Source organism: Bombus affinis, chromosome 5, assembly GCF_024516045.1.
Source record: "Bombus affinis isolate iyBomAffi1 chromosome 5, iyBomAffi1.2, whole genome shotgun sequence".
In the NCBI taxonomy this organism is placed as follows: Eukaryota; Metazoa; Arthropoda; class Insecta; order Hymenoptera; family Apidae; genus Bombus; species Bombus affinis.
The window spans coordinates 1,964,674-1,990,673 of NC_066348.1; the positions used below are offsets into that span (position 1 = coordinate 1,964,674).

Below are 26,000 nucleotides of genomic sequence, written 5' to 3' on the forward strand. Positions count from 1 at the left end.
CGGCCAGTACTTACCTCTCTACGAATGGCTGGTCGGACAAGGCGGGACGAACATACGCGCGACGCAGCTCGCGGAATAAGTGGATGCGTGCGGACGAAGGTGCACCAGAGGTTTCACTGCCAGCCAGCAATAGCGTGGGTCGAATGCCGTTGCCATTGTACATTGCGCGGAGAAACGCTCGCTTAGCTTAGCATCGACGCGTTTAGACCTAGCCTAGGAGAGGACGTAATTACGCAGATCGTCGCGGAGTGGAACAGCAAGGGAGAGAGAAATAGACCTCCTCGAAATCGTGTGCCCCGATACTGAGGTTACCGACGCGACGCGTCCTACATACGAGAGCTTTTGAGAAAGCTCGCGAACTCGCTTAGTTAAGCGCAGACTAAGAGACGCGCTTAAGAATTTTTCTGTCGGATAGGAATAGAATCTTGCTGGTAGGAAGTTCGCGACGCGACGCTTCCTTTAAATGGATTTCACTGATAATTTGCCTCTAGAGGGCAGGGATGTAGCGTTGGGTTTGAGGAAGATTTGTAATACGCGGTAAGCTCTTTTGGACTGTTCGGTGAATGAGTTCTTTCGTTGAATAGGTGGTTAGGTTCCTTGTTTTGTAAGATATGAACGATTTAATGAAAGATATTTTAATATATACGTATATGGGAAACAAAATCCTGAAGCGACTTTTTTTCGATTCTAGATATCATGAAATCTGATGATTTTAAACTTTCGAAAAAAAAGCAATAGGACGACTGACGACGAAGCGATTCCGACATCGAAAATTTTATTTTCCGTAGCGCGAAATGCATTTCGACACGCTTTCGTTTGCTCGGTCATCGGGCGCAAGAAGTGTGAACCGCGAATGCGCCGCGCCCGCATTAGTTTCTTGGAAACACGAATCTATGCTTAACACCGCACCGCGTCACGTTCCATTTAGGAGGCTGCAGAAGACCTCTTCTCAACGAAGTAGAAAGTATTCCTTCGTTTATTATCGCGTTTTGCTCGGCCACTTCCTCGTTGGTCTGACCTTTCCCTCCGCTTCTGCTTTTCTTCGAGGCTCGTGAAAGGAGGGCCTCGAGCAGCGCGATCTCAAGATCGTTAAGTTCGCCTCCTACTCGAGCCGGCCACGATTCTTCGATTCCTGTCGTGTTGGAATCGATGCGATTCGCTCTAGACTTAGGGACATCGACGAGTACCGGAGAAAGTTGGTTGAATCCACGCCGAAAGATCGACCTTCGACTTTGTTTATTCGCAATTGGCCTCTGTGTTGCGACATGTGAATGCGGGCTAGCGGTATATCGTCTCTGCTTGGCGTATGCCGCTTACGAATTGCAAATACTATGCGGTGATTTTGTCGAGGAATCGAAAAAAGTGGGAGCTTAACAAACATCAGGTAGTTGCATATGATATGGCCGATTTCACAGACGTGTAAAATCACTCGGTATTCGACAAACGTATCGTCAAATAATATTTATTAGATTGGATATCAACGCTAAAAATTTGTAATTTCTAAACGCCGCTACACAATCAGCCACATAACATATCACTATCAGCCAGATCATTTCTTATCTGTAATTTCTATCGATCACGACGGATCACGTCGAAATTCGTGTAGGCCTATCGAATCGATGACTTCGAACAGTCGCAAACGCGCGGTAAAGTTGAACGACCTGCTTAAAACGCGCTTGTTCGAATCGGTTGAACGACCTCAAGGGACGGTCGCGGTTTTATTTTTTAAACAATGGGGAAAGTCTTGCGAAAGCAACGGCGCCGGCTGTAACAGTGTGATCACGTGCGAACGCACCGCTATCAGGGGCGTCGTGTTCCTGGAGAATCCTTTCGTTTTCGCTTGTCATCGGTCGCTTTCAAGCTTGTCGCACGAAAATATTTTTAAGCCTTTCACCGGTCCTCTGACTACCTCGAAACCGTATCTCGTTACGAAACGAGTCCTCGACGATACGATCGGCTGGAATTCGGCCGAAGGAAGGTCAAGGGCTGGTGAACAGCAGCTTTCACCAGAAATTCGAGCGCACGAACGCAGATTTGCTACTCGGATCATCTGAACGAATTTCTAATTAACGATAAATTCATTCGGAACTGGCAAACATTATATGACCGTTTTTATATGTTCCAAACATTTTCTATAGCTGTATGTATCTACAATGTTGTTACTGCTACCTTGACCATTATCATTTATTTTTATAAATATATATTTAATTTATTGTTTATTATATTAGAAATTCGTATTTCCGTCAAATGGTAAACGATATGTTTCGACATAACACACGACCATTAGTGTAATAAGAAACTATATTAATTGAATTATGATGAGTTGTATACAGAGCAACGACGACTAAAGTAAAGTAACATAGTATTCAAATATTAAACTTTTCGTTTGACGTTTTCCCGCCACGTAGTGTCACTTGACATCCGCAAGCGTGAAGCATTTGCCTAGCCTATCGAATAGTTGATTTTAGGCCTCGTATTCGACGGCTGTCGAGTTTAGAGAATGGGTTAATGGGCAAGAAAATTCAGATGCCCGGACTAACTGGCAGCAACTTTGAAGAGAATGTAACTGTCACATGTGCTTCTGTTTGAATGAAATTTGTTTTGTAATTAATGAAACTTCTGTCAAGAGGCTGTATCATAATTGAAGGAAGTGAAATTTAATTGAAAATTTGGGTAGAAAGTAGCTTTAATCGGACAATTGTTTAGAAATCAATAACGTACTGAAGTCCGAGACCAATTTTACTAAACACAAAGACATTTATCGTTCAATTAATTGATAACTCAACCATAGTGATACAATACTGCCTGTACGCGATATACGAGCGTGAAAGGATTAACCATCAAATGGTAGCAAGTCGCGACTCGGATCAAACCGTTCCTTCATTCACGCTTATTGTCTGTAACCGTCTGAATGAGACCTGGATGCGTTTCGCGAATCCATGAGAAACGATTATTTTCACGTTAGTGTTCACGCGATATCGCGGGACTTGTGCACACGTGTACGTAAGATGGTGAACGTGTCGATTCCAATGTGCGAACCGTAGTTCGAGGAATCGATTGCGTAAATGTAGGAAGCGCGGATGCATTCACCTTTTGCGCTCACAGTGTAGCCTTGCCCGAGCAGCGGTTCTCATCATCGTGATTTGTCGTATCGTCGAAAAGCCACAGCCTCGTACGTTCAACGAACGATTCGAAAATTAATTTCCCGGCAAGGTTCGCCCGATTTGGTATATCGAGCTCGAATATCGGCGTTGTTTGCTTTACGAGCGAGGTTTTGGAGATGCGAATTTACAGCTCCTCTTTTTCGCTCGAGATCAGTCCGAAGTTATATCGCAATAGCCTGGAAGCGATTTTCGAACGAGGTCTCGTTTTGTTTGAGATTGCGCTCGCACGCGATCAGCTAGCACTTTTCACCACGTGTTCCGGAAGCTTTTCATTCTGTACGATGGAATTTACGAATGCGAGTCGTAGATGCGTTATTTGAAAGCCATGCTGTCATATGAATGTCTGTTATCTTTGCTTCAAATAAATGTCTTTTCGTTTTTCATTAGAGCAGATTTATCAATTCGAGTGTTATCGTTGAAATCGACATACTTTTGCTATCGCGGTGCAATGTTTCTAATACCATATTCGCAAAGTATCGTCCTGGATTTTTATACAATTTTTGCAGATCCATTTAGCTCCCTACTACTGGTGGCTGGTGTTGTTTGAAGAAAATTTAAGACACCAAAAACTATAAAAAGTTCTTTAAAAACCATATTATTATTATATGCCATGTTAAACATTACCTTCTTGAGATATATTTAAAAATTATTTCTCCAATTTCACTATCAATTTATTATTTTGCAATCAATTAACTATTTTTAATCAAAATATCGCATGGTCGCAGGACCAAATAAACTTGCTTTGAAACCAAAATTTGCTCCAAGATTGTGTTCAATAGAATTCTACATACATATAATCTCTTGTAATTTCTTTCAAAGAGAACAGTAAAGTTTGATAATAACGAATCGGGTCACTGGACCGATCGGTTCACGCAGAAACTTGAAACAAACAGCGAATTACTGGAACACGATCCGTCGCGGAAGCGATGGCAATCGATTTTCGAAATCGCAACACAATATCGTCAACGGTCGATGGTATTAATTCGCGAACTGGTGTCGGATTAACTATGCACTCTATCCTGGGCTGAATCACAGACTTTCCTGCATCTAGATAGAGTTTCTCACGGTGTGATCGCCGCCGATCCGAACGTACTTTTTCAATCATACGGCGTACATAGGCACATCTCGTGCACTATGCTCCTTTAACTTTCTCTTCCCGTCTCCGTTGCTAACCAACGACATACGCCTTCGTCTGTGGTAGGTAATAGTCAATCTACCCACCGCTTATGAGTCAACCGATCGTCGATAGTTAAACGACTAAACGATTGTTTGACAATTACGCTTATCGTATTCGAGAAAATTGTATTTGAAAATTTGTCGAAAACGTGTACTCCGTTCGCTTTAGAACAAAGTAAGCAAAGATACGTGGAAAATGTAAAATAAAAGTTTTTCCTTCTAAGTGGCATCTTCGACGAAATCAAATTCGATCGATTTGATTTTAATTGCTGCTATATCGTGTTTCACCGTGTATATTTGGCTGTGTGAGAAGTCTCGATTTGAATAGAGAGAAACGCTGAAAGTAATGATGCGCGATTTCACGAAGAGTCACGCGACTCGATTAGGCCTCGGCTGCTATTTTACGTTCAAGTTTGCTTATTGATTGGAATTACCTGCCCCGGTGTACGTTCCGCAAACATACGCGTGCTTACGTAAGCGAGTGAGCTAACTAAATTTCCAGTAATTCCTTTTCCCTCGCGAGGAACCAGCGCGACGACGAGTCTGTTACGTCACGGTCGTCTAGCATTTCCCGAATATATACTTGATATATATTCTTTTGCGACTACTTTTTTACGGTGGGAAAAAAGTTTTCCAGCCAGTTTTGGAAGGGACGATGTAACGCGTGAGAGTGAAACTGATAAGAGGAGGACAAGAGCAGGAAAGTTGCGAGAAATCGGGAGAAAGGAGTTGCCGTTGTTGGAGTTGAAAGGAGTCTCGTTGGCTTTGCTTATTAGCATAATCGAATGATAATGAGGCAAAAATTGTATACCTTACACTGGAGCAGGCACGCTATTTCCGTGAGTGTATCTACCTAGCGTAGGACAGCGGAATAGTCGCGGAAAGCTGACGTTCACGCTCGGCGAAACAGGTGGTACTGAAATTTATGCGGTAATTAAGGAATCGAAAGTCGAAAAGCAAGGATTACGATTTTTAAGAGGTATGTCTGGTTAGTGAAATTCGACGACTTTTCGAATCCTTTCACGGTTTGCTCGATTTGCTGGATTATTGTACCGTGAAGTCTCGTTTAATGAATCTGCGGAGTAGCCTGTATAAATCGTGTCGTCTTAAATGAGATAGAAGTCGTCGACTTTGATTTATCGATCTATTTTGTTGAGGATGTTAAGAATATTGTGAAAGCAGTACAGAAGTAGGAAGTTAATATTTAACCTTTTCGAGGCAAACGGTACGATACAATCCAAGATAACTTTTGGAAACATCGCTATGCAAATTTTTCAATAATATTTTCGAACTTCAAAATTGTGAAACATACTTCGTATAATTCGACGTGAACATCTCTTCTCTCGATATCCCCGTTTCTCTATTCTCAACGATATTTAAACGACAGAAACTATTTATAATGTATTGTAAATCTGCGTTTGCGATCGCGCGAATTTATGTAAAGCAAAGTATAAAATTAATTCCGGGAATCTTATATGAAGAACCTATCATTCGAGATCCGAACTGATAATTATTCGTTCAGCGCGCAACAAAAATATCATTTCTCACCTTCGATTCGTACATCTGTATACAAGATCGCTGGTACACTCCTGCCCTTATCGATGAGTGAATTTTTAAATCCGATGTACCCCCTCGGTCTACGCCACTGTCGATGTTCTCTCTTCGTCGAACCATTCCCCCAGCCCCTCTGAACGAGCAGCACTACCATTCTCCATGTCCTCGGTGTATCACAGAGGGAGGGTTCGCCCCGTTCGGTGGGGACCATCTCAATGACGTCACCGAGCTGGTATGGAGGTGGAAGCGAAGCAGCGATAGAGGGGTATCGGTTGTGTGCAAAGGGTGGCAGGGGATCCGTGGGTGGGGAGTTGTCAGTAGGGGTTGCCGGGTAATATTGGGGATGGTGACGGGGTGAATGACCGACCTAGACTCGAAGTCAGGGGTGTGCAATGTATGAAACCATCCGTAATAGCAACCCTCCTTCAAAGCAATCTACAAGGGTAGGCTTTACACCCTCTTTCTTCGTGTTTGTGTTCTTCTCGCTGCCTATGTCCGTTAGACGCGAGATGCTGGCACATAACTCGTCAGAGTTGAAGTGTTTTAACGAACGGAACAGTATGCCGAAGACACATTTTTCTTTTTACTAACAACATTCTGTCGTCATTAACTTTATCAACTCTTTCAATTCTACGATAAATCATTGACGCAAATATTTGCCTATAATTTTTCTACATATCTACGTGACGAATGGACGATTCGCACAAATAATTAGATGTTTAATAGCGTATAAGAAAATTTTTTTAAGATAAAATAAATTTGATGTTATTTTATGTGATTAACTTCTGGCGAAATTAATATTTTACTTTGCGATTCTAGATGTTTAACTACATAATTGCCATGGAAATTAGTAGGTCCGTTTACGTATTGATCAATTGGATATCGTGATTCGAGTAATTAATCGTGATTTTTTACGCAAATTATAGTCGAAATAGATAACGATCGTTTGGGGAAAAAAAGATGCATAGTCCCAAAATGTTTTTGGATCGATATCTATAATACTACGTTGAATCGATTAATAAAATAACATCAACCATCTTTAAGTTTTAACTGTTTTCGCCTGGAAGGATCGTGAAGCGATAGAAGAGACAGCAAATTGATATGATCTTATCAATCAGCAGACAATCTATCATTTTATTTGTCGTTGCTATTTTATCGCTCGTTTTTCCGTGTATTTGTCGAATACGCACGAATATGCACGAATCGTCGTTACCCCCTCTCGTTTGTTTTACGATATCGCATTCCGTTTACACATTTCGTCATCTAAGTACGCTATTCCAGGTTAGAAGTTTATTTATAAACAGACAGGTTAGCTTCTTTATTTAGACGACGGCGGCGACGACGACGACGACGACGACGACGACGACGACGACGACGACTACGACTACGCGACAGCGACGGCCACGGGCGTAAACGTCGGCGCTTGGGAAAGTCGAAAATCGCGATTAAACCGAGAGCTTGAAGCCGATCAGTGATCTCGAAATTCAACGAGCTAGTCCCGTGACTATGGTGTTCGAGGTCAGAAGATCATCGATGCAGATCGGTGCTTCTGTGCACCGATGACTTCGTGTCCCAGAAAGATAAAGGCCGTTCCCTGGTCGGTAAACTGACGTGGGTTTAAGCCCGGGGTGAATCGAGTGCACGAATAGGGTAACGCGATCGATAGCTGACCAAAAATAGGATCTGCCGCGGACTCGTAAAAGCTTTATTAGAAAATGCTTTCTCGATGCAGCGCTCTCGTTACATCCAATGAGACGATCGAAACACCGCTATGGAATACGCACACAATGCAGTGTCGTAAATTACCAAGGCTAGTCTAGAGTCTAAGGAAGTCTAAAGTCTATGGTATATAGCGTAGAATTGCTTCGGGTAGGTATATCGCCAAGCGATGTCTGTTCAATTTCGATTAAATTGCCTAATTTGAAGCGTAATCTCGATCACTTACGTTTGAAAAAGGTGAACAGATAGATGCGCGTGTATATTAGAGATGTACACGTAGAATGGTTCGAATTTGGAAAAATATGTAAGAATTAGTAAGAGGAAAAAAGAGAGTATGAAATCATTACTCTCTAGTTAACGCTTTCGCGATATCTTACAATAAATCTCGGTATTCCCACGATATCTTAACGAGTAAAACAAACAAATTTCCTTCAGATTTATTCTAATCGTTATAAGAGCAACTTATAAATGCAACAAAAACAAGGATGATTACGTAACGATCAAATCTACGAGGAATTGTACGTTCGAGAATCGACATCGACTATCGTCTTGCCTTGACAAGAACGTAGGCTCCCGAGGACCTCGAGAAAAAGTCAAAAAACGTTGCCAGGAAAAATGTCAGCCCAGGGTCAAACGGTGTTCTGGTCCCCGTGGTATTGGTCGGTTTTGGTTTTAGGTTGTTGCATGCACGAGGGTTAGGTTGGTCGTTCTCTGTGGCGTTGCTGTTACACCACGTGGTTCGTATTGATCCTCTTCGGTGGGCACGGTAAAGGAGAGCAAGCGAAAGAGAAACAGAGAAAGAGCGGCGAACGGGGTGAGAGAGGAGGTCGACCGATGTGTTCTCTCTATCGAAAGCTTCCCTCGTTCGTTCTTCCTCTCTCGCCCACGGTTCCCGATATAGTCACCTCTTTCTGAACGACGTGTAACCCCTATATACCTTTCTCTCTCGTCGAAGAGGGTAGCAGCCTAGTGCCCCTGCCTTTCGGTCGTTCACCCTTCGTACACACTCGATTCCGATTCTCTGTTCTTCTCCCGTTCGTGTCCCTGCCTTCCGCTCCTCTTTTCTGCTTCCGATGCGCGCCCGATCTAAGAACTTCTACAGTCTGTACTTGACCCCACGGGTACACGTCAGGCATTAAGAAGGGGCAAGCGAGATAAAGCAAGTTATGAAAAAGATCCAACTAGTCGGATCATCTCCGTTATTTTTCGTTGAGATAATATCCTTCGCGGATTTGGATCGAGTACTGGTTGAGAGATTGCTTTGGAATGCAAATGTTTCTCTTCAACTTTGTTTCTCAAGCTACGGAGAATTTTGTTTGTTGAAAGATTATATACAAAAGGCAAGTGTTCCTAGTTTCTTTAACCCGTTGTAACGTTATGTGACTTAGAAGTTAAATATTCATACGAACCTCTTAGACAGAAGGCAAATTGACCATCTCCATTCTTTATTAATTTACCTATTTCCATATGTTTGTTGGCAAGATATTCGCATAAATGATAGTGAATTTCAACGATTTCTCATACTTACGATCAAATGGCAAATTGGCTGGATGAAAAATTATATGTATGTAGAAATAAGATTCAAACCCAAAAGTATGATACAGGCTTACCTGAAACAAAAAAAAAAAAAAAAATATCTCATGAAACTCTTAGATCGATCTCTTCTTGCAATATGACAATTATATTGTTTTGTTTCGGTCTGTATAGCAACCTCGCCCTCCAAAAAGGTTAAGGTCATTGAAGAACCGTTGGAAACTGTTACGACAGGCAAAGAAACGCGCACGTGTACGCACGCATCTTTGCTAAGTGCGTGCATATCACAAGATAATATCGGCCAGGAAATGATTTTCATCGAATTGCAAGATTTATTTGCTTAGAATTTGATATCACGTCATACAATTATGTAGACTTTTCCGTTACTTCCATTCCGATATAGTATGTTCGAACTGGACGAGTATTCAAATATTTACATAAATCAATTCAAAAGATTATCAGATTACCGTATTTGTTCTCGCTATATTAAATCGAAAGATTTTTTTTTGTTGGAATTTCTCTAGTCGTGAAATTAAGGGTTAACAGAGATGAATCGTGAATCGTTTTTCTTTTTCAAAATTTCATTGAAATTTTATCCAAATAATTTAACAAAACATAACGCTCTAAAGTAAATAAACGTTAGCCTCGTTTAGTCACAATTTCCAGGACAATTTTTATATTTTTTTCATTTTATAGTACGTGACGTGCACAAAGTGCGACTTTAAACGTTGTGTCGGTATAACCGAAGCATTTCCTGTGCGTTTCGTTGTGTTTGATGTAAGTTAAATCGAGACCTCTAGCTGGGAAAGCTTAAACGCATAGAGAACTTGAAACGTTTCACTATACCTCTATTAGTACCTTTGGCAAGATACGAAGATACGACGGAATAATAGAAGTACAAGTTGCCTGAAGTTCGAAACAAGTTCACAACCGCCTTCGCACCCATAGTATACGTTTAAAAAACGATCTTCTCACGTATTTTTCCACTTTATTCCAATTTCGAGAATCTTATAAAACTTGCGAAACTTGTAAATAGAATTCATAGATTCTAATTCGTTTTGAATACGGATCTATATAAACTCTGCATCGTAAAGAATATATTGCAATGGGCTTGATAATTCCTGTATCGATTAATCGACCTGCGGTTTTTAGTAAAGCCAGATGTCAACGAATCGACCCTAAAGAGCATCCTGATTCATAGTTTACGGACGAAGGAGGGCTTCGATCCCGGCGGGAGAACCGATCAAGGTCATTGATCTTCGAAGGGGATAACTTTTCGCCGTTGCCAAGGCCGTCGTGGTCGATGTGGTTTTAATTCATTCTATTCTGCAATTTATATTGTACTTTTTATTTAAATACTTATCCTATCTATTCTGAACTGTTTATATCTGATTATATCTACAATTGTTACGTAAATTGTACGAAAATTAATCGTTTCTAATTTCATCTTACTATAATATTATCGAGTAAAGGCTACAGCTCTGAAAATACAAATTCTATGTAAAAACCACTTAAAATATTATATTACATATAAATATAATATGATATAATATGGTAAATATCGATATATGTATATAGATATTAAATTCATTCATTCCAAATTATTATGTGAACCTATCATATATATATATGTCGAATTGTCGTTTGGATTTCGAGCGCGAGACGATTCTTCGTTAGCATTTGCCATCATGATGTTAATAAGTAAACAAATGCTTTTAATAATATTCTTGGGTTCTGTAACGAATCCACGGTCAACGGGAAACTTTCTGTACGTTTTAATATATTTTTGATAGCACACTGACACGTTCACTCAGGCACAGGGTTTCTCTAAGACTGACACCAAGTCGATGACAGAAAACTCTCCAAGGAGATTGCAAAATAAAAGACAGATACAGTAACATATATCAAATACATATCGATCGGGAATATCAACAAATTCCCAAGCGCCGTAACTAGGCAGTTCCACATAAACCAGCATTGCTCCTGATCAAGACTTGATTGTTTATACAGCGTATCCGTTAACACTGGAACCTCCTTTGTAAAACATTTCGTTCATCCCGTGACCGTGGCTACGTTCGGCGACCAGTTATGTCACCCCGAGCCCAAGTATTGAGAAATCTTCCAAAAGAAAGGCTCGATGTCTCTACATCTCCGACATATATACATATGATAGGTTCACATAATAATTTGGAATGAATGAATTTAATGTCTGATAATTTACATAGGTAATTGCGTTGATTGCGTGAAAATCATCCGAATGATTCTCACTAAGCATCGGAAATTCGCAATTAGGCCACGCCTAGCCTACTTTCGTCGAGTGCGTTCACCTCAACCGGCGGAAGGGTGTATTCGCCCCCACGGAGAGTTTTCCTGGGTCGGCACCTGCGCAGAATGCGCGCATGACCCACGTGGCCGCCACGTGGTCACCAAAGAAGATCACCCAACGCTGCCAGAGGGTAGCGTTCACTTCGGAAAAAGACAGCCTTCAAGGGGATGAGTATCGACCAAGGGCAAGGGCGAGGGCATGCGTGTATGACACATTCCTTCCAAACTTCGCACAAAGATGTTTGAATTTACAGCAGCAAATTTTCCACACTCGCAGAAATACAGAAAAATATGTATGTTTATACACGTATTATATACATTTATGTTCGTATACTGAATACCAACATATATAGTGATTTATCATACGACAACTATTTTTTGTCGGTAAGTTTTGCAATATGTCTGCTTGAAAATATTTATATTTACCAAAAATAATTATAAAAATATTTTATTCAACAGATCAAATCAGTCATGATCAAATCAAATCAATTATACTACCTCTCGCGGGCTAACGTACGTACATAGAAACCGTCAAACTTAACACCAAAAAGTTCATGCTTTCGCTTGTTATTATATATTTTGCAATTCATCGAGGCCTAAAATACAGCTAAAATAGGCCTAAAGTACAGCTAAAATACACGCTTGCACATACGAGGAACCTTGAACGAACCTGAAAAATGGTCAATGACCCTTTCCCCCTTCGGAAATTTGGCGAGAAAAATATGACATGGCCCCGTGGCCGGCGGAAACTGCGGCCTGCTACAGAAACGGAAATTGATGTTCCCCTTTCTGCTCGGTTTCCGGCGGCTGTTCGAGCGCTCCGTTAAATCGCTGCGGCACCGTTTTGGACAGCCCTGACTATTCGTATCGAGCGGCAATGCCAAGGGCAAGGGCGTCCTTCCCCCACCCTTCCCTACCGCGGCCCTCCACATCCCCGTTTCTCTTCCTCGTTCTCTTCCTCTTCCGTGAAGCATACGCACCGCAAGAGCGTCGGGCCCACGCACAACTGCTTTCCTGAGTTGCGCAGCCGACCATGGAAATTCGGACTCGATAGACATATAGACCGTCAAGAGCATACTACCGAAGGGATTATTGGTAAATCGTCCATTATTAGTAAAATAACACAAGAATGTTGCGTTAACAAATTATTAAAACATACAAATTGTGTAAAGAATAATAAATATGTATCTAAGATCTTTCTCTAAGAACTAGACATTTTTAATTTATGACTTTTTAATATGGAAATAAAATCTTTTATCTAAATTTTCTTATAAGCGCACCGCAAATTTTCTTATAAAATTGCCATTATTAGGAAATAAAAGTCACAACGTGTCACAAACTTACATACACATCATCAAGCTTAAAATTCAATCTGATGCAACTGATTCGGTGCAACATTCCCAGTTTGTCCTAATAAATTAGCAGGCGTTCCCGCATATATTCGATGAGTATCCCTTTCTCTTGTGTTGTGTTGTAAGTACTTTCAGTAAGGAGTCAAAAATCTGGATACACGTTGCGCAAACATACAAATGTACAAAAGGTGCGAATAGATATCCGCGGATGGAAAAATAACTGGAAGAAAACGAAAAAAGAATAGGAAATAGCAGAAGCAAGCAGAGACAATGAATACGTTGGTAGGAAGAAGGTTAGAGGAAGGGGTTAGGGGGAAGGTGAATTTAATCGAGCGCAGCCGGGAGGAAAGGGGAAAGTGTTGAACGACGAAGGCAGTTGAAGGAGGGAGGAACGGAGGAACACTCGCCAGGCGGAGAAAGCTGTGTTCGGCTTCACGGGGTTAACGCACTCGACGTTATACTGTCTTGCGACTAACGATGATGTTTCTACCATTACGTAAACCGAGCGGGCGCAAGACTCGCTTCTCTGTGCGCACGGCCGGGATTGGAAAAGCTGTTCCTAGTATCGAGGAGAGAGTTAGCTTTGAGCGAACACCGTGTCTTGCTGCGATTTCGTAGGCGTCGCCGAAAATAGTGACGTTTTTCCTGCGTTATTTCGCTGGAAGCACACCTTCCTTCGTATATCTTTGTTTCTATCGCAAACAGCTGTTCTTTCTTCGTGTTTCTTTCTTTTTTTTCCTTATTGTTCTCTGCTCTTTTTCATATCATAGAAATGGCTGCTTTATAGCGTTCCGAAGAGATGGAATGACGTTAACAGAAGAACAAATGACTTCTATACAGTAGCTTTCAGAGCAATCGAGCGAAGGCTTGGTTTTGTTCGATCGGATCGAGGATAGTTAGATAATTACCTCTTTGTTTGGATCAGTAGATCACGTACTTTTGCATACGAGCAACGCAGCAGTCATACTTCTCCATTGCTCAACTCTATAAATTGAAAAGTGAGAAAAATGTACAATGTTACAAATTTTTAAAAAATTTTTAAATTTCACCTCGAATTATTTATTTCGATAACGGTTTATCTCTTCGTAATAAATAAACTTACAGAAGTAAAGTTGTTTTCCAAGAGTGTACGAATTATTTGAGGATGAAGTCTCATTTTATCAAAACAACAAAGACGGATCTAGCAAAGAAGAATATAAAAAATATAAAAAGAAGAAAAAAAGAGAAAACAGTAAAGACAAAAAAAAAACTGAAAAACTGAAGATTTTAACGCGGCATCGTAACAGCATCGAACTTACGCAATGGTTCGAAACGTGCCGCGATGCGAGAAAAGTTTCCCAAAGGCACCTCTCTGTTCCGCGTTGTCGCCTTCTTTCCAGACGCGAATACACGGTAGTCGCTCCGCCAAAAGCAGGAAGTGTGTCTGAGAACCGCTGCACGAAGAGAAAGTTGCGACCGACATATTTTGCGTTCGCGCAACCATGCGATGTATACGTTAGGCAGCCCATTAGCGTAAAAGACGCGACGCAAAGCGATAACGAGGAAACAAGATGAATAGAGAAGAAAGGGAAAAGAAGAAACGAATCGGCGACGCTAATAGCTTCATTTGCTCCTGTACAAAGCAGTTTTACTATAGCATCGATTAAGGTATTACGATCGGCCACATTCGTGCCATTTACGACAATCGATTGGGATTTCTTTTTATGTGACCACGCTAGCCACACTAGACGCCTCGAAGGACGCTTCTTTCTGATTTCGTACAAGAGATCGAATAGATTGGGACCGAAGGAAAAATCGTCACGATTTCTCTTAACTATTTAGGCCGAGATTCCTATGAAAATGGAAATTTTATTTTTGTAGACATTTGGGATCGTTGCGAATAGCAAGGGAAAGTATACACATTAATCGACTTAGAGATCAAATTAAAGTATATGCGTGAGATATTCAACGAACGTTTATTATTGCAATAATAAATCATCTTATCGTAATTATCGACAGTGAAAAGATTCGCTAAATTTCTATTTGACTAACTGTATCATTACGAATAATATATAGCTATCGTCACAATTTCTTCACTTCGATCCTATCAGTAATACATATACATAATCAGCAAAGGAAATCAATAGTTCGATAAAGAAGCATCATTTGAACTTGTACTTTGTTACGATACGCATTTTCAATGTCATGTCGCTATATTTAGACGGCGAAACAAATCTCTATTTAAATTTTATTTTTTTACCTATGCCTCTAAAAATATAAATTTGTCTGAACATATGTAAACTAATTCTCTTCCGAGATGAATATAAATCCTTATTTTCCAATTACTCTATGATATATTCATTGAAGATGATGAAATTTAATTTTCCTTTTGCTACGATCGAAAAAAAATTCTACATTGAAATCAAAGAAAAATAAATTTAGCGATAAATGCTAGGGTTCACGATGGTTACGTCAGTGCTTAAAGTAAAATATGTTTATTATGTTTCAAGGTTTGCAGTTCGAAGCAGGAAATTTCAGCGGCTAAATTGGAATTCCATTTATTCGAGAAACGTTTCACAGAAATGTCCGAGGAGTCGTGTAAGGTTCGTGCGTATACTTATTCGACTTGCAAACAGTTCGAAGCCAGGAAGAGGAAACTAGCGATGTAAGTCCGTAGCTAGGCGCGCAAAGCGATGCACCGTGACGCATGGCGATCTTTGCAGTCACTTTCGCTTCGATTGACATCTTTTGACAAATAACAAATGTTTCGTATAGAGTGCACGTCGGATATAAATATAAAGACTAATTTTTGCAAATATTCTCATTGTCATTTGAAAAGTATGTTGTTCAAATTTAATTTTTAACTCGAGTACCCGTATTTTATAAGAAATGCAATAATTTTTCAGTTAACGAAACATCAATCATGTCGTATTCACCGAATTACAAGTTTTAGACTGATGTGATATGGTAGATAATTTAAAGGTATTAGACGTTTACAAGATTGGATGTTTCATATGTAACCACTTAGTACTACAAATACAAGCAACTTGACAGAAAAATGTGATAACGAGCACAGCTTATGGATAGACGAAATAAAAGAGTGAATAAACAAGACGTAGCCTGCAAACGTGGAAAAGTTATCAAATTCGGGCGAAGGCGAGCAAATCGGTCGATAAGAGCAGGAAATTCGCGATTTCTAGTCGCGCGAGCGCGAACGGTCGTGACGTGCACCGGTAGCAAGTCTGGCTGCCCTCACTTTCGCTGCGCTTCACAGATCGCCATTCTCGTCGCACGACCGTGCGTACCTACATACATGCTGAAACACGTGACGCGCATACGGGGTCGTCATTAAACGCCGTCGAAGAAATAATTCGCTTTGCGCATATATGGAGCACGTGTGTTTCATGTTTTACCACGTGCCGCGCGAGAATATGAAATTCTCGTCTGTAATTAAAAAGTAAGAAAAATCTAATTCCTTTGCACTCCTCCTGTTTTTCATAAAACCACAAGTGATTTGATTTCATCATATCGGTTCTACCAACTTCTATAATATTCTCTGAGAAATTATTTTTCAATTATTTTTCAAGGAGATCTGCAGATTTGGCAAAGTTCGATGCTTCGGGCATTGCTTTATGCAATGGGAACTCTTTGTACCACAACCGGTGATCCATTGTCTCAGTTACGATGAAACCTAGGCACTCGTCTTTAAACGTTTCAACTTCTAAGCTACTTCATAGTCCATTGACAGCCTAAAATCACAGTGATGGAAGATGGTTCCGTGTCATTATCAATCGGCGTCGTTAACAAGCGCTGGCCCTGACTTGTTCGCGTGAATTACCGAGTCATGGACTCGATTGCACGGTGCATATCTCGGCGTGCACTCTTATTCGTGCGTTGCATAGCGGCGAATGCAAGTGCAAGGTAGTGCGACGGCTGGTAGCCGGTAGAGGTGAGCGAAAGTTTCTTACGTCACATATACACGCGTACGAGCAGCACGCACGGTCCCCGGTTGCGTACCTGCCTTTGCTTCCAACAACAGGATATACAGGGTGCATCAAAATGATCGAGCACTTAATGCAATATATAATACGCGGACATATTTCGCTTCTGGAATGAAACAAATTTTTTCGTATATTTTTCTACGAAATAAAAATATATTATAATTATAATACATAAACCATTCAAGGTAGAGTATTCGTCTTAATACAAGTACAAGCAGAAGAAGAAAGAACTTCTACAAAGTACCTATGGGTCGCACGATTTTTGCAAAAGTTCAGATTTATTTATACCTTCGCGATTGTATCATGATTGCGGAGACATGCGTTGCATGCGTCCCTGTATATTTCCACAAATCTCTCAAGAGGTCAATTTATAAACAATACGCGCGTGCATCTACGAAATACGATAAAAACGGAGATTCCCGGGCATGGCGGTACCGGAAACGTTGTGAATCGCGCTTAAAATGACCCGTCACGAAGCAACGACCCGGAAGCGATAACCGCGCGCGAGGTCGAAACTACGATCGATAAAGAGGTCGGTCGCACACTAGCGCGTCACTTTTTCAGGGTGGGATCTGTCCGTGTGGACACGGCTAATCGAAAGCAATCTGAGACAGCACCGATGCGTTCCTGGCATATTGTCATCGCCACACGCCAATGGATTTGACGTATTATTATTTTTCACGCAATAATGCGGAAGCGCGGCTACTATTCGGTTCGTTTGAATATTTCATCTCGTGGCGATTTCGATGCACGACTCTCGTGTTTTTTACAGATTCAAACAAAAGTAATCGCCAGTTAGGTAAAATTTGTTTTGCGATCGTGATCAAGGCGCATATACACGTATTTATCTATGTATATATCTACGTGTAGTTAAAGTTCGTTTTTAAGAGAGAACTACGAGCTTGATGCGGAGCTGTCGGAGTTTGCTCGCGTGCACGAATAAAATTATGAAATATACTAGTTTTTACGATTGCTGCGATTATAATAAAAGTGGCTTTGTCAGCATTTTTTTACTGAATTCAGTGTCAGTTATCTTTGTCTAATTTTATTTTATCGCTAAAAGCTTAATGGGCTTTTATTATGATTTCGAGATTTCAAACACGATATAATTTGAAACTTGTTTTCAAATTTGAATATACGCGGCAGTGTTGACATGTAGGATAATACCAGTAACAATAAATTTAAGTTCAATGTTGCGATAAATATCGAAAATTAATTTTCTTCATACTTCAGTACGAAGATCCACTCTTGAATAAGAATATCAACATTCGTTCAAACAATTGTAATCGTACGACGCACGCTGCTTCTTTGCGCTTAAAGTCACGCGAAAAGATTTTTCAATTTCGTTAAAGAATCTGGTAAATTTCAACCGCAACGAATTCAATGAGCCAAAGTATAGTTCGATTTTCCGATCGATGTCGATTTTCAAGCGCGTGCAAGCTGCTCCCGACCGCGCAGTGGATTCGAAACAGAGTTGTCCTCGTTTCCTCGTTGGCTCCTCGTTGGATTTATTCGAACGAACCAGAAAATCTTTTTACATTTTTTTCTCCTCTTCTATTTTTTAATTCTTTCCATACTTCGGTAGACAAAATTGTGGTCGACTGAAAATTTGCGTGCGACACTAAGCGAGAACATTGCGACATATGTATATGAATATCATTTAACAGGTATCCGTGATACGTTGCAACAGCCTAGAAGCGGTGCCTAGGTGGAGGGTGAGAAACATCGAACAATGCAATATATACGACCCTACATCCTTGAAAATTTCGCAATACGTCCATTAAAAGCGAGCGAGGAACCAGCAAAAGAATTCGCTTTTTTCCTTCATAACCTTTTCTCTCCCTTCCGCTCTTCTCTTCGTCTCCTATCTTTTTCTCTTTTTTCTTTCTCTGTCCGGTTGTACTTCTTTTTTTGCGTCAATGAGCGTTTAGAGCGATGATTATTCGGTCGTTTGTGATGTATCGGCTGACGTGAAAGTAAACTCTCTGCAGTTCGTTGAACAAAAAAGAAAATTATCGAGAGCAAAATACGCCTTATTCTCTCGTAAAAAGGACGAAGAATACATTGTAATAATTTGTTGCGGAGAGAACAGTTCTCTACAGGTGGAACTGCCTGGTATAGCCTATAGATCGTCACAATCGTTCCCCGTCGGTTATTGTTGGAATTTTTCGTGATTCGAAAAATTATAGAAGCGTTTCGTCGATTTATTACTATTACTCGTTATCTCGCAAAGATTTTTGAATCGAAGGAGTATACTAATTCTTCAAAAAATTGTGAAGTTATAAAAACTCTATCTCCGATAGCGCAGCTCTGACAGACAGATCTGACGCTGTAATAAAATGTAGCAATCTTGCTACATTTGCTTAGAAGACTGTTTAAAAAGTGGCAAAAATAATTCGATCGGTACCAACCATCTAAGCGTATGATTCAGCACACGACTTTCAAACTCTATTAAACTACCAAAGATTTAAGCTTTAGTCGATCTACGGGCTACCAGTTAAGTACACATATATGGTCATCGCATCTCAGTCTGCTTCATGCCATAGGCCACGAGTCACGGACAAGGTCCGGCCGCCTCATTTTCAACTTTGCGTCCTGGCGTCGTTCATCAATCTTGCGAATGAACAAACCAACCAACCTACCGTTCCTGTCCGACTTGAACATTCTTACAAAGCTCGCGACATCTCTATACCGGTCGGTGCGGCAGGCGCGTTGTGGACGCGGCTTAACGAGCATGAGTGTCGTGTTGCAATGGCCTAGAAGCGGTAGCTAGGCGAAGGGTCAAAAACACCGAGCGGCACGTTTCTAGGCCATGCGCTGCTATCTATAAACCCCTACGAGCTTCTTCTGTCCCTCCCCACCCCTTCACTCCCCGCTCTACCCTCCTGTGCTTCACAGTCTCTCCGTTCTTCACCTCCTGCTTTCCCGGGTTGCTCGATCCTCTGTACCTACACTCTACATCACACGGAGTTGCACCTATATACACTTTCATACCTAGGTCATCCTCTCTCGCGATATCTGTCTCTTTTTCACTCTTTCCGTCAAGCCCGCGTCGAGTTTCGCTTTCGCCCCATCCATCTGTAGGCTGAACCATCCGAGGCCATATATAAGTACGTTTCGAACTTCGAGTCGTACAGAAGGAAAGCTCGAACGACCGCGAGACGACTCGAAATAGAGGCGGTTGTGCGAAATTTCCAATTCCACGGAACGCCGCGCCGACTAGGATGGTCGATTCGACAGCTGGTGCTGGCTGTCGCTTCAATGGTGAATTATGAAAAATCTGTCCAGGGAATAATTCGCTTAACAAGTGGGCGAATGGCTGCTTTTGCGGAACCGATCGCTCCATGATAAATGCTTTTACGACAATTTTTGTTTGTACGCTTGAATTGATTAATATGCAGAAGAATTAAGAGGTATCCAGGAAGGTTGTACGTAACGACATTTTAAATTTTTAACGCTGTAATTCGGCAAATTTATGCTTCCAATAATACGATCATCTTAAATATCGAGAGAGATACCATCTATGGAAGTAGAACTATTTAGAAAGGTAGGAAATGAGCGAGGGCTGTGACGATTAAGGCCCGGAATAGACAACATATGTGACAAGTGTTTTGACAGTGTTATATTCCCAATATAACAGTATACTGTCGCACGTTAATATATACTGCGTGATTAGAAATATAAAGCTGAATAGCACAATATTACCAGTGCAACATTTTGACGATGTTTTGATCATATCATTGGTATTAAATCTTACAATTCTAATAGTAGCATTTCACACTAACATGTATTATATCATCAGAAGAATATAGCTGTTAAATCGAACAGTATGTTAGCGTCTCGTGTTTGTAGAGGTAACGGCACTTGTTAAGGCCTTTCAAGAGCCATTAGGTTACCGAATCTGTAGGTTTAGCGGCAAATTCTAAACTCACGGATCTAATGTTTGTAGTTTCGGGTGTCGATAAGCCCAATATTCTTCTAATTAATTGTTAAAAAATACGCACAAGAATCTGGCCACGGAGCGAGGAAGGTGATGAACTTTCTGAGAAGAGGACTGACAAATGAGTCGAATAGCTCAGCACTCGGTACTCTTACCCCAGAACGTCGAAAGAGCAAAACCGTCCAAGCAAAATCTTATAATAGGTATCGCCATTGTTATTCCGCCGAATTATTCGTCTGTACAGGACTTTAACTTCTCGATCGTAGAAAATTATGAAGGAAGAGATTGTTCGTTAGCGTGTACGATAGAGTAGATGCTAAAATTAGAATTAAAACCTGTTACTTTCACCAAGAGTTGATTACGAGGCACGTATCGATGTGATTGAGAAAATTAACCGAGTAATTGTTCCCAATTTTCGTGCGTATATGGCGTAAGATGCATCGTATAAATCAGACAATTTTAACTCGTCGCGAAAGGAGATTTCGTCCATTTTCGTTATTTACTTCGTAATGAAAATTCAATATAAAATTTAAAAGAATAATCAGATATGAAGCATTACTAGCGCGCTGCAAATACGAAAAAGATCAAACAAAGAAATGGATCTGCAAATTTTGAGGAACAATCTTAACACTTTAATTTTTCTAGCTTATTTCTTTTCATTATTAAGTACTATTCTCGCGTCCTTATTTCCTAAATCAAAATCTTTTTACGCATGTAGGAATAAGGATAAAAATTGAAAGGTTATTATATTGCCATTAAATTAATATAGGTATTTCACTGTAGAGGCTATTTAAATGTAAAACTCTACTGAGAAATACTTTTAAAATCCATAATTTTTGATTCTGTAAATATCCATGATTATATTATATTATATTATAGTCAATTTAGGAGTTTATGCAACCAATAATTAATACTAATAAGTGTAAATAAATGTATTTTATTTTTCAGGAAGTGATTTCAATCTTAAGAATTAAAAAAAGAACAAGAAACATGAATTATGTAATATTTTCATCATACTTGCTAGCAATTGATTAAATCGATGAATAATCAACGTACTCGATCTTTTACAGTAGATAACACAATGTTATTAAACTTCTTGCTACCATTTTCAAAATTCTAAATTTCCGTCCTATAAATGTTCCCATCGCGAAAAATAATTTTCTTTCTCTTTTTCTTACCATATCATACCATGCTAGTAATTTTGTGACGAGGCTAGATCGCGGAAGTATTTTAAAATATTGGGCTAACCACGTATACTACAAAGCACGATTTCGATATCGAACTGGCAATCGGCCGCGAGTAATTTGGCACTTAAACTTGACAATGGCCAGTCGAACGGCTGGACTTGAACGGAGCAAATAATGCGATACACGTATACGCACCATTATCCGTGCTTCTTATGCGGTTATGTTATACAACCGATCCGCATATCTGCGTATGCAGGTTCGCACGAAAGTGCCGCACCGCGAAGACCATCGACCGACCGATCGCTCTCTCTTCTAGTCTTTTGCAGTGGTTCTCACCGCTTTCACGAGAGTGGATCTCAATATCGTTCATCATAGTTCGAGGAGGGGAGGAAATTTATACGCATATTGTTACGTAATTTGAAATTATTGTCCGTTTGCCTTGACAGTTGAAATTAGTACCTTTTTATTTTTGGGTTTTGTTATAGTACTTGGAGAAAGTGCAAATAACGAAAGGTGCAAAAGTAATGCTCACGTACACTATTAATTTTGTGTTTTGTTTTGTGTTTTGTGTTAATTGAATTTAATTTTTTCAGAGTAAAATGAATTTATCATCAAATTAATCAAAACTTTTCCTGTTCCACACTTTATTAAGTCATTAAATAAATAAAATAAAGAATATTTGGTTGGATGTAGCGTGTAACATATGTAACTGATAGTATACCACAATACCGTATTAGAATCGAACCATTGGCTATTCTACAATATCAATGTAGTAACGATCCATCCGCGATCCAACAAAAACGTTAACTCCTTACGCGATACTTGGCGAACGAGACGCTGTCAGCCTACGTTGCAATATCGATTTCCGTAGCTCACACTACTTGTTAACTGATTAACAACTAGTATTGTAATTATGTATCCGTTGAAATGGATGATGCAAGAATTACAAAACCGCATGTGTTTTGCGCGTTTCTTATAACACCATCGCGTAAAAATGAATCATGATGGAAAATCAATCATTATGTCTTTAACCTCTCCCATTTGAGACTCGAGCATTAAAAAGATCAAATAACCATATTCGTAGTAGAAATCACGGACATTTTGAATCTGTATTAATATTAATAGGTATGTAGTCGGCGTCCCAAATTTGCACGTTGCTCAAGGGTCTGCTGTATATCAATGAATCATTCTTACTTGGCTGTACTAATTACATCATTCTGACCTTTTTTAATTGACTTGTAGCGAGCATATCAAAAGTTCGCACAAGTAACGAGGATAATAACTCGAAGTTAATTGAAAAAAAGGTGGCTACTTCAGTACAGAGTCGACTGCGTCTACGAATTAAATTTATTTTGCTTTTTCTAAACGTTCGTTATTCCTTCTTAGTGAAAATATGTAAAATATATATACTTTTATGTTATATTGGCTACTCTCAAGAACTTTTTTTATAATGATAAATGGCGTTTATCGTGGCGACTCTTATCCGTTTGAAAAAAGGTTACCAGGAACGCATACTCTGTAAATCGAGGGATCGGTGTATTTTGTCAAATATGGTAAATTTATAGGATTCGTTTGTTTTTCCAGTAGAATGAAAAACCGTAAGCTTTTGTAACATTTTCTTGACACGAGTAAAGAAATCACATTACAGAGAATTAAGGCAAAATTGTACGAATTTTTCCTTCTTTTTGTTTTGAGAATCAGTCGATCGATTCGTAGTATGTACAATTCGACTCGAGTGTGTACGCGTCTGCCCTTCTCCATCGCCTTCACTGTCGTTCACGCCACGAACTAACGACTTTCACTTAAACGGCAGACTCACTTCCTGAATGCATAGACCAGTCGCGATTCCACGATCAAACTAGGAAACGGAGAACTGCCAGTTACATAAAGTCGAATCGATCGGTGTCGGGGTTTTTCGATTGCGCAGTTTGAACCCGTACTCTGTTCAAGGACGATCGTAGGCTGTTACCGTGTCAGGTTTGCTATATTCATAAAAGTGAAATTTTGTGGTTTTAAACTGAAATAGAGCAATGACCGAGTAGATTAAAAATTAGGAAATCGAGAAACATCATGTTCAGGTAGAAGCTCAAGAAATTTAATTTTCTATCTTCCGTGCTGATTTTTCAGGTGAACCATCTTGTGAATGATTCGATTTTGTATTTATACGTAATTATGTACGTGTTACATAATTTGTACGTATATACACATAAGAAAAAAATATTTACGACAAGAAGTCTACATGCCTCATATTAGCAACATGTATGTTTTTTAAAACTGAATTGATATATAAATTATTTTCAACCACAAAAATTTATACACAGTTGTCACCGTGCCCATAAATTAATCGATTATCGGTCTTTGATCGCCATTTTCTTGCAACCATCTTAGCGCAAATTAACTTACAATTTGATTGATTTCAGTAATCTCAAAAAAATGTTAAAAACAAAATAATCACGTTCCTTTTGTAATGTCATGGCACAAAAGATTACACAAGACGGTAATCGAGAAGGAAAGGTAATGCACGGTAATATCGTAGTCCTATTTTGGTAGCGCGCCTCGAGCTCTTTGTGCCATATTTCGTACTGTGCGGTGGCACGATGCGATGATTCAAACGGAATAGAGTAGGCGTAACCCGTAGGAGTGGAGGTGACGAGAGAGCGCGTTGCCTATCTGCTCGGAAGCGAACGAAACCGAGGGTGAAAACACATCGGAAATTATGCAGCCGTGTATCGGCCTGGTTTCCTTCGCTTCCTCTAATTTCACGATTCGGTTGCGGGACAACCAAGAAAACGGGCTATCGTTGCCGGCTGAGAACGCGCCTACGTTTCGTTGAAACGATCGTGTCATTTCACTTCCTACTGCGTAACCCAATTAGCCGCTTATTTAATACTGTTCCGACGACCGCAAACCATAGTAATAGAAGCATACAACTAGTGGTTTCGAGAGGAAAAAAGGGTGGAAAATAAAGGCGAAAGCCCGCTACTAGAAAGCCCGCACCGCTCGTATTATCTGGACGAAACGATCAGACTATGCGGGAATTAACTTTGATTGCAATAAACATTTTCTGTTTTACTAATGTGACGAGTAACGAAATCGAGAATGATCCATGACGATTCTAGAAAATTGGTCCAAATTCGATAGAAAAATCTACGTACTAAGCTATGCAGATTATACTAACTTTCCAATAATTTGGATTCAATTGCTATAAGCTAAAGCAACAAGGCATATGTTCGCACGCTTCGGAAATCTAACGGATCTGCGTATACGAAATGGCGACAATTGAGAACCACTGTTTGGATCAAATAAATTTCCGTCTGCGTCATTAGGGTAGATGGAGCGATCGAACGGAAGAGGCAAAAACGCGAAGAGGAGGGCGGCGTTATTCAGTAGCCAGAAAACCGATGTTATGGCCGGCAGTCGAGAATCGAGAGAAGAGTAGCTGACGCACGTGGTGGTGGCGGACGTAGGCAAGGCAATAGAAGGTCTCGAGCCGCGAGGTTCAACCTCTCCTATAGGTCACTTCCTCGTGCATAACCCAATTAAACCGATTATTTAACGCTCTGCCCGCGCTCTTTCTCTCTGTCTCCTATCGTGCTTCGCCGCGATCACATTCTCACTTACTTTCCCACCTACTTTCAAATAAGTGACGACTTCGAAGGTGGTGCGATATTAGATAGACGGGGTAGGCAAGGCCAGAGTGGACGATACCTATTCTCATCAACTACGTAACGATATATGTACATATGTATGTAATAATACATATATGTAATAACATACCTATATTATTGTATATATTGCGTACCTATATGTAACAATGAATGAGCAAAGACAGAAAACCGTTATTTTTATTTTTTATTTTTTATGGCGCTGTCTTTCGTGAATTGTGAAGACAGAAAATAATTCTAAAGTTTTCCACATTAAAAATACTACAAGTACCATACCGTTCATCGTAGCGTTCACCGTACTTCACCGTACTTCACCGTACTTCACCGTACTTCACCGTACTTCACCATACCGTTCACATGAGCTGCGATCTTTTGGATATCGGCACGCCGGGTTACGCAATCGAT

At 40.2% G+C, this 26,000-nt stretch overlaps 1 protein-coding gene across 6 annotated transcripts in view; it reads right to left on the reverse strand.

The window, feature by feature from the left end:
* LOC126916137 (hormone receptor 4) overlaps nt 1–26,000 on the reverse strand; it is a 156,136-nt gene that overhangs the window by 53,759 nt on the left and 76,377 nt on the right. For 5 of the 6 annotated variants that reach the window (XM_050721574.1, XM_050721573.1, XM_050721572.1 and 2 more), the window contains one exon: nt 9,142–9,223. The exons of the other annotated variant lie outside the window; for it this stretch is intronic. In XM_050721574.1, the coding sequence (XP_050577531.1) occupies nt 9,142–9,223 (82 nt within the window). The remainder of the gene's footprint in view (nt 1–9,141; nt 9,224–26,000) is intronic. 6 annotated transcript variants of the gene reach the window in all.